The sequence below is a fragment of the Dacryopinax primogenitus genome (assembly GCF_000292625.1).
Source record: "Dacryopinax primogenitus strain DJM-731 SS1 chromosome Unknown DACRYscaffold_14, whole genome shotgun sequence".
Lineage (NCBI taxonomy): Eukaryota > Fungi > Basidiomycota > Dacrymycetes > Dacrymycetales > Dacrymycetaceae > Dacryopinax > Dacryopinax primogenitus.
In genome coordinates this window covers 689244-699501 of record NW_024467211.1, presented here as the reverse complement: position 1 = coordinate 699501, position 10258 = coordinate 689244, and the positions used below count along the sequence as shown (strand labels likewise).

The 10258-nt window shown below is 45.8% G+C and overlaps 1 protein-coding gene across 1 annotated transcript; it reads right to left on the bottom strand.

Moving 5' to 3' along the window:
- Positions 1-7968: 7968 nt before the first annotated feature.
- DACRYDRAFT_109450 (uncharacterized protein) lies at positions 7969-8356 on the bottom strand (the record flags this gene model as incomplete). The annotated part of the gene is made up of 3 exons (XM_040768881.1): positions 7969-8078; positions 8129-8279; positions 8330-8356. The coding sequence occupies 3 exons, from the start codon at positions 8354-8356 to the stop codon at positions 7969-7971; spliced, it is 288 nt and encodes a 95-aa protein (XP_040626924.1).
- Between the last annotated feature and the right edge of the window lie 1902 nt (positions 8357-10258).

Below are 10258 nucleotides of genomic sequence, written 5' to 3'. Positions count from 1 at the left end.
ACTAAGCTTTTATGACATGGAAGTAGCTGGTATACCTTGGCATGTGCTGGAACCTGCTGGAAGGATTGGATGGTCAGGTGACCTGCTGTGCATGGCTGTGCATGACCTCATATGACCTCATCCTTGGTCATATGACCTGATCACCTGACTAGGCTGAGTAAGCAAGATGTTCTGGCAGGTTCCACCACAGAGGTATAAATATAAGGCCTACTCTGCCTGGGGACTGTCTCTTCAGACTTGGTCTCTTAGGATCATCCACAGGTACCTATACTGTAGATAGGTCTTAGTCATCAGGTCTACTCCACTTCCTTGTTGCCTGCTTAGACTCTTGGCACTCTTAGGTGAGCAGACTTAGTCAGCCTGTGTTGCCCTAACAAGCACTGAGTATCCATAATATCAAGGGGTGTTTACCCCTTCATTCTTGAGGTCACCTTCCATTGCTCAGAGGCAAACAAGATGATCCAGCAAGGCAGCAGCAGATCCCATCTGGACTATGGTTAAGCAAGAAATTTCACTACAAAGAGTAGACTCAATGCATAGGTATGCAGTGCCATCAGACTCCCCCCAGTTCCCAGCCTCAGCTTGCCTTCCCATGAGTTTCATTTTGAGCCACAACTCTTTCTAGCTCTGGACTGCATGGAATCATAGGCATTTTTCATGCCAGATGTTGAGGAAGTAGTTGTGGTGGGTGCATATTTGGTGGATGAGTCAGCAAATAAGAAAGACAGAGCAATCATTCAGTGCCATGGGGAGGAGCAAACTTGCATGAGATATGCAGAATGTATGTGATGTGGTTGCTTTTACCTAGAAACACATCTGGTTACCTTTGGTGATCAGTTGATGCAATGACTGCATACAATGTTCTTTAACTTGACTACTCTTAAGGTGCATTAACTGATTAACTGACAGTTTTGTTGATGAGAGTAGCTATTTCCCTGGAAGCTGTACCTTCCAGCAAGCCTAGAAGCTATCACATCATATTAAAAGCTTGTTATAACCATATATAGTGCAGTTTGTTCAAACACTGAAAATTATTGTCAGAGTCATGGAGATAATGACCTGCATATATATGTGCACATGATATTGCCAAGTCAAAGGAGGTGTTGTCCTGCATGTCTTTGAGCAGGCTAAGTACTCTGTTTGCCAGGCCATATACTGCAGTAACCAGCTAATGGGAACTTGCATTTACAGCAATGCAAACCTGCCACTGGGGAAGGAAGGTCAGAACCCTGGCTGAGCAGCATTGAGAGTGAGTTGGAGAGCCATAGGAGGCATGTAGTAAGTAGTCTGTCATGTATGAGTGTACTGGAGGTACAATCAGATAGTACAGAGTTACATGACTCTGCAGAAAGATAAGGAATAATGCATGACAAATTTATGGTGAATACAGATTGTTCACAATGCACATGAGCAGGTATAAGAACACTGACACAATCAACACCATCAGAAGAAGAAAAAGATTCCACAAATGTTCTGTAAGTCCCAAACTATTTCTAGCACTGCACAGTGTGTCAGGTTGACACACATCAGAGCCATTAAATGGGGATTGCTATTTATGAGTTGCAGAATGCAAAACACCAGCCCCAGAGACAGATCTTGCACCTTCACATGCACACCATTTATTGCAAGTTAGATTTGTCCCAGAGATTCCCCTCCAGCACCCATGAAAAGTGTTGTTTCTTGCCTGCTGTGATTAGGTCTCCCAGCCCAAAGACTTCACATTCCCTGATTATGCTGTCATGTGCCTGCCCTTTCCTGCTGTGGATAGTGAGAATGTCCCCACTTTGAATCTCTCTGTGTGTGGGCTTGTTCTCACTGATCCCATAGGTCTTGACAGTGAATGTCCCAGTGGTTGGGTCACCAACAAGTTACTCCGCAGCAGGGACTGCTAACCAGGAGCTGTCAGCAACTTGTCAGTGTTCTACCCAATTGAGCATGGCCAAAGAGTCAAGCCTCACCACCTCCACCCAGAGAGAACCTGAAGCCATCCCAACCTACTACCCCCTGATGGCCAACAGAGATGACACTGGGGTTGGGTTGGATTGGGTGTCCACGAAGTACATTTTGACAGGTCAAAGGGGTACTGGTATGTGCCATTTTCCATCAAGGATTATCAACTGCAGTTGTTGAACATCAGGATGATGTGCACATTCTTCCATGAAAGAATTTTGCCTGAAGTTCCATCTCTGGGCTCATTATTGAGCCAGCATCTCACTCTAGAATGACTTGCATATCAGCTGTGCCTGCATGTTCATAGAGAGAACTTGAATGCACACAGCTCTGAGCACAGGAGTCTCTGTAGCAAACAACGAGATCCGACACAATATGAACCTTGACCTCCACTGCAGGATCCAGATTTTCAGGCAGGCAGAGAGGGAGTGTTGTTCTGCTCTGGATGGCATATGGTGATTTGGTGAGGGGAAAATCACCCTGCCAGTCTCGAACAATGACAGTGCTATTCTGATTGGTGTCTACCAAGACCTGCACAGGGTTGTTCCTTCAGTAACTATCACATCCCAATGTATGCAAACTCTTCTCACCTGTTGCCTTCTATTGTGCTTGTTAACCCAAACCTGGATATGACACATGTGTAGCACACCTGATTGGACAAGAGAGAGTGGTGCAGCCTCCAACTTCCCCTGCCTGTTCACCTGCACAGGGATGTGTGTCCCTAGTGGTCCACAACTGAGCCACACTCTGGGGTCATTGCAAGGTGGTGTTATTACCATCATACTTGGATGGTGTACTATGAGAGCTTTAGATGCCATTGAATGGAACTCAACTTGGGCTTCGGAAAGAAAAGGCAAGTTTGTGGAGAGATAAGAGGGAGAGTCCCTGAAATATCAGGTGTTTGATTCAAAGCTTGGTGATATATATGTGCTGAGGCTCACATGCATGTGAGGCCTAGGCCTTGATAACCATCATCTGATTCTGATTGGGCCCTGCCCCCCCCTGGTTTGAATGGGTGCTTCAACTGGCAGAGGCACTTCATGGAGACCTGCTTTTATTCCACCAAAACTGGGCTCTACTACCTCTGTCTCCCTGTCCTCTACTTCTCCCCACACAGTTATATTGTATTGATACCACTTGAAGTCTCAATGAAGGTAGTACCTTGCATGCCAAGCATATCAACAGCCAGATTGAACATCCGGCAATGCCACCAACATTGACTGCCAGCTCGGCATTCTCACTGGCCAACTTCACTTGCCAGAGCAAAGATATAATGATGTTAGATCTGTCTGAGGGTGGTCCCATGAATTACTGTAATCCTCAAGATTCAGGAAATGCACTTGCTTCATGATCCAAGGCAGCTTGCGGCAGTCAAGGACACCCAGCCAGCATGTCAGAGGAGGCAAAGCTTGGCAATGGCAGTGACAATGAAGACTTAATATTCCCTACCATATGTGGATTTTGCAGAAAGCAGGGTGACCCATCCATTGATGCATCTTTGGACTGGATTTCAGTCCATTCACTACCATCTGAAGTGCCAAACCCAAAGCCTGCCAAATGCAGGCATCACAGCTTCATTCTAGAAGATGATGCCTTCATGAACATCACAAGGTGGACACTGTACTCTGTGATCATGTGCTTACTTGAAGTGCTTTGGCTGGTACACTTCCACTAACGTGGGCCCCTGGAAGATGCAGTTGAGACCTTCTATTTGTCCAACAAGGAAGTAGAGAACATGTTTGCTGTTGCAGGAGTGTGGGCCTATGACCTAGTTTAGCTAGTGGAAAGGTGAATTGGGTCATGTCTGCTGCAAAGTGGTGATCACTGATGATGGTTCTCAACAATCCATCAGGAGGTCTCCAGGATGGTCAGTCCATTGCATGGTCAGGTTTATACTCTGTATTTGATGGAGCCATCACTACACACCACCTCTTTCTCGGTAGCCAAAAGGCTTGCACAACCATGCCTCATTGTTGGTCTGTCACAATCAATGTGAATTGTGCCAAACAGCATGGCTTTCTCACTGGGTGTGCCTCAGTACTGCAATGGCATACCAATGTGGTTGCTGCCTCCCTCCACATGGAAGGCTTAGAAATCTCAATGCCAAACTACATCATCTTGAGTCAAGAACCAATTGAGGCTGTGCTCATGGAAGCGATGAAGGATGAGCTCATACTTCCAAAGGCTGCACCACATGAGAGCCTTACCTCCCATTCTTTGGCAGGTATTGGCTCACTCTTTGGCCTTGGCTGGCAAGCAGAAATGCCATGGCAAGAGTATGTTCTTTCATGCCACACAATCTGACACTATCTAATGACTCTAAAGAAGCCTCTGGTGGCCAATAATATTGCTCATTCTCTCCATCATCATGGCAATCCTGCTCCAATGTCTCTATGGCATTTCTACTGATGAATCCATCTGGTGCTTATCTACAAATAGCTCCACATTCAAAAATCTCCACTCTGGTTGTTTTGAAGAAGTCACAAAAGACCAACCACCTTGCACCTCATCCCTTGCACCTGGTGGTACTGCCATGAACAATTGTTTGCACTTGAACATTGACCAGTTTGCTGGTCTGCCCAATGAGCTGACAGGGTGCCAAAATGAAATAATACACATGATACCCAGTGTGATGAAGCAATCAACATTGACCTCACATCAACCTATTCAAACTCACTCAATCACATCCCACATTGTAGTGGCAGCACACATTGTCCTGAGCAACAAGTCTGGTTTCCTTGGGGTTCTTAATCAGCACCTGAAATTTGCTCAGGCCCTGGGAGTGAAGAATGAGAGTGTCTTGGATAGGGCATAGTTCCTGATCAAACAGTCAATTTCCTTGTTCATTCCCACTCTTCTGAATCACCAGCAGGTTATCCTTGCAGCCTATCAAGTGATACTTGAAGGAATTGGCAACTTTGTCACAATGGAAAAGTCTTCTGAGTAGTCCATGTAGTATTCTCTTTCCCACTCCTAGAATGAGTACATTGTTTGGAAGTAGAAGAATTATGAAATAGGAAGCAATCTGTAGTCAAACTTGTGTAGACATTGGCATGAATTTTCTTATTTGGCCTTTGTGAGGACTGGCAAGCATTTTGATCACAAACACAGTGCTTGTTGATGACACCTGATGAGCCATGCACAATGCACTGGACTTTGAGGTCATTGGTTTGGCTTTCTGAACCACTGACATGAGAGTGGGCAGGACCACTTCTTCCTTCACTGGTACTGCAATGGCTGGCTCTTGGGCCTCAACATCAGATCAGAGTGATTCCTGATCAGTATAATCTCAGTAGACTTACTTTACCTGATAGGTTGCCCATATTTGATAGCATTCAGGTGGGGTTGATGAGGTGTATGCTTCAGTGTTTGGCTAGAGTCTGAGAGAATTAGTTGGTGGTACTTGATGTGCATGGATGACTCATGATGTTGCCCCAGAAGAGTGGGAATGCAGAGTGGCTATCCCCTGGATGGACTGACCATATTTGTAGGTCTCTGCTCATTGAGGGAGCTGCCAAAGCAAAGGGATCTTTAGGAGTGAGTGCTTAAGGGTATGCCCCTCCAGGGGGGGAGTAGTTGCCCTAGGATATCTGTCTTCTTCTGATGAAGATTGTGGGAAGGGATGTGTGTCATGCAGTGCTTCCTGCATTTGAGAATACACAGGCTCAACACTTTCCCCTTTGCTTGCATGCATAATGTAACTGCACCCTCATTATGTTTGATGTTGTGTCTGCTATCAGCACTCCTTAATTTGGTTTCCATCTACCTATCTGTGTTCACTCCCATAAGCTATATACTTGCTTCAGCTGACTAATAGTGTGTTTGCTCCACTTTCCTCAGATATCTCCAGGGCCAGGTGCATCCCAATCAGGGAGTCCACCATCTGCCAATAAATGTGTTTCACACCCCATTTTCCAGCATTCCCCATGATTCCACATCTCATCTCAGTCAAGCAGAAGATGGCATGTAAGTACTAGTAGATTGACCCCTGGTGTGTGAGTGATGTGGGGTGCATGGGCATAGAGGATGCACAATGCCAGCATGTGAATTCTTACCTGGAATGACTAATGAGTGTGCTCTAGACCATCCAGAATCATGGCTAATAAAATGCTTCTGTTTAACATCAGCTCAGTGTGTGAAAATTATGATGCACAGTAAATGGGGATATGTGAATAGATGTGGGCAGAGATGCCACTCAGAGGACTGACCCTACCACCCCCAATAATGTCTCAATTAATGTTCCTTGCTTGCACTTTGGTATTCAATGGGGGACCAACCCCAACTTCTCAATTCATGTTCCTCAGAGGACTGCACCCATCTAGATGAGCCCAGCACCATAAGATTAATTGAGGAGAACATTCCTGTGGCAACAAGCTTGACACAAGCCATCCTCGCCTGCCTGCCATTCCCTTGAAAGCATATGACTGACTATACCTGTGACTCTGAAGTATGCTCAAATGTGGTATGTCCCATCTCCTGATAACTGTTAATAGAATATCATGGTACTGGCAGAGACAGTGTTCTCTGATGACCACAGACCTGATGTTTTGATTATAATGGAGTGCCACATGTGTTTGTGGTTTTACAAAGTTCTGCATCCAAGTGACACACTGGAGCTCTGGGGAAAGGATGCTGCTGAACCTAAAATATTGATGGTTTGGGACTATAAACATGGGCATACATTGGTGCAGCACAACACTGATATGTTCACATATATGAACAAAGTATCAATCCTCTCATCTGGTTGGCTAAGGATTTCTGGCTGCATAAAATAAATGTGGTGAAGATAACTCCAGGTATGTCTTTGAAAATAGAACAGATGCAGCCTTTCACTGATCAACTTTGATGCAGATGAGGCCATGTCAAAAACAAGACCCATGGTTGAGTTCACGAATGGCACTATTCTCACCTGCCAGATGCTACAAAACATCTGCAGGGATCTGAGAAAAAAACAGAAATATCAGGCAAGCATTGGACTATTTCCCCAGCCTGCATCCATGCCCAAGATCTGTGCAGCACCCAGCCAGTGGTGTGCCCTGCCAAGCAAATGTGCTGATTATAGGCATTGCAAGTACTATCAAGATGGCAGTGATACCACAAGTAGGAATAATGAAGATAAAACTGAAAGTGATCAAGAGGAAGTCAGGCCAGGGTGGGGGTTTGTAGCTGAGATAGAGTATCAATTCAAAGATAACATGGAGTGCATGGTACCCTCACCGGTCCCTCCCATTGCTCAGGAGGATGGACATGAATGGTCAGCTTCCCAATGTGACTGGCTTGCTGCCCCACATGCAGACCCATGCCTAATCATATCAGAGGCACTAGAAACCTATGAGCCCTGGTGTGATGATATACTTCATGATCTGTCAGGGGATGTGTGATTCTTATCCTGCAAATAGATGTGAATCACCTTGCAAAATGCTCAATACTGTGTGCATCCTTAATCTGACCCCAGAAATGCATCTCAATATGGGGCTATAACTCCATTAGCACCCACTTCCATACTTAGTAAATTGCATGGATGGATGCACACTGTGAATAGTGCATATAGGTAGTGTGAGTTGCACTGTAAGTACTGTACAGGCATAGCCATGTGTGGCTTGCTTCCTTTGCTTTCTTTTCTTGATAGTATATATAGGGTAGGGTAAACCCTTATATATCCTCAGATCTGATCTCTGAGGATTCCCCCATAATCCTAGTCATTGATCTGAAGCATTCCTCATATTGTGATTCACACAAATCACAGCTAGCTTGACTTGAACTTGCTTGTGTATTGGTGAATGTGATGTTTAGCCCTTTGCATACTATCTACTTGATTGGGTTTGAGGTTACTTGCCCTATTTGCACCTGCACTCACTCTGCTTGTACATGTGCTCTTGGTCTCACCTGTTTGGAAACACAATCATTGCTTTGCTAGGATTGTGTTGCCCTCACAAATATATACTTGCCTTTTTGGGATAAAAGTATTTTGGCATAATAATAAACATAATCAGGTACTTATGCATTCTTTAATCAGACTTATTCAATAATCATAGGATTCTCAAGTGATGGCCCAGGCCCCTCCTTAAGCTTTTCTTCTTTTAGTTTCTTCACTTTTGCCTTGATGATCTTCAGAAAAAAATCAGTGACTATATAAGACTTAGTGACAGAGAAAATAGTAGTGAGAATAGGGACATACTTTCTCTTTCATTCCTCCACACCTCTTTAATCACAAAAGCTCCCTGCTGCTTCAAACTCCTAATTATCAGACCCTCTCCCAGCAAAACATTCTTCTTTAGTGGCTGGAAAACGATTGGACTCTCTGGCTGCAGAATTTTCTTCTTCAGAGACTATAAATATCATTAGCAGTGCTGTTGTGGTGTTAGGGAAAGCAGTATACCTGTGTGCTGCCCTTTACCTTGCCCATGCTGTTGGTGTTTGAAAAAAGTGCTATATGCTGCCAGCAATGACAGGGATGGAATGCCCTGGTGCCTGGGGTCTTCTGCATAGCCACACCCCATAATTGAGTGTAATTGATTATCATTCCATACTTTCTGGGTCAGGTGCACTTCAGCTTTCCAGCTGTGAATGGACCCTGGGTTGCTGATGAACTGACATGATTATGTGATGACACCTAACCAAGCAGGTATTTGCCTTCAACCATTCTTTGTTGTTTCATGCTCTTCACCTGTCCATGATTTTGCAGCACACTCTGCCAAGAGCTCATTGGCTTGTGCACCAGTAAGTACTCCAGAGTCCTGGAGACAGACATTCTTGATCCTGCAACATCTGGAAAGGTGGTCAACTGTCTCTTCAAGAAGCTGCACTTGTCCAGTCAAGAGTGTCATGCAATGGTCTTGCTCAATGGCATGCTTTGCAAGCTAGTTAATTGATGCATAGATTGAGGTAGGTGAGCTCCCCTGATGCTGGGCAATCCTGTTCTTGATCAGTGTTGCTTGGGAGGCAGTCTCTGCTGTGGTCTTTGGTGTTTGCGAGACCCATGGCTGCTCCAGTTCTTCATCAACTGGCAGAAGTGTAGGCTTCTGTGGATGTAATGTGAGCTTTGATATGACTGCCTGTGCATTCAGAGGCACCAGACCAGCACCTCTGAATCCACTCTTAATATTTTGAACTGTGAATGCCAATGCAAATGCAGTGTGGAATGTGGCAAAGAAGTCAGGCTTTGTGATGCTTGTGATGCCGCACTGTGAGAGCCAAGGGATCTGGTTGCAGTATGCCTGCTTCAAGGCCCGAAGACACTGACATTGAGAGGCTGAGTATAGTGTGATGAGTGTGGCAGTAGGCAGAGGGGGACAATATTGTGATCCTTGCAATACTAGTTAAACTCGACTGTGACATGGCTCCTATGACCATTGAGGACCAGCATGCGGTATTGACCAATCCTGTGGTTTTCAGTACACTTGTTGAAGTGCATAAGCCATTCCAGACCAGTAGTGTTGTCTGTCCAGCCTTTGTTGGTGGGTTTGACAACCCAATCCTCTGGGATGTTGTTGTCCGCATACCATGTTGCAAGGTGGTGCCACCCAAGCACACAAAGAAAAGGGGGGAGGAGGTTCCCATCTGCTGCAATGCAGCAGATAGCTGTTGCCCACTCCCGGTTCCCTGGCTGGATAGCCTTTGGCTGGGCTGTCCATTCACTGCTTATCACAACCATTGTCGCTCTGATCATGCCCATGGCAAAGCTGGTCTCATCAAAGTTATAGAAATCGCCTGGCTGAACATTGCATATTGGTCACAAGCCGGAACCATGTAGCGTACACTTGTGGATCTTCCTGCCGTGCTCTCTGGTAGTCAAGGGGACGGGAGAGCTGAGTCTTGATCTCTGGTCGTCGTCGGATGAACCAGTCTGCCCATGCCACCCCGACCTTCAACCCTCCTCTCTTTGCAAGCAATAGATCCGCCATCCCTTCCAAATCTCCCTTTCACACTGGAAACCCCTGCTCCTCCAGCCTCAGCACATACTCAATGACCACCCTCTCCTCGGTTGCTGTCAACTTGGCATGCGGACTATGTGTATCTGTGTGTGCTTTGACACCAGCCATTCTGTGCTGCAGTGTTGAGTTCGACATGTTGTACTGCCTTGCAGCCTCTCGAATAGACAATGCTGGATTGGTCTTCATAGCGGCAAAAGCTAAGAGCACTCGGTGCTCATTGGAGGAGGGAGGCATGGGTACAACGGAGATGCATGACGATCATGTATTACAGGGTCCGTGATGTGACCCACTCACTGCTGTGACCCGCTTTCTGCTAAACTACGTTAGTCATATGACTACTGTTGGATTCGAACGATGGAGGGGGGGGGGGGGGG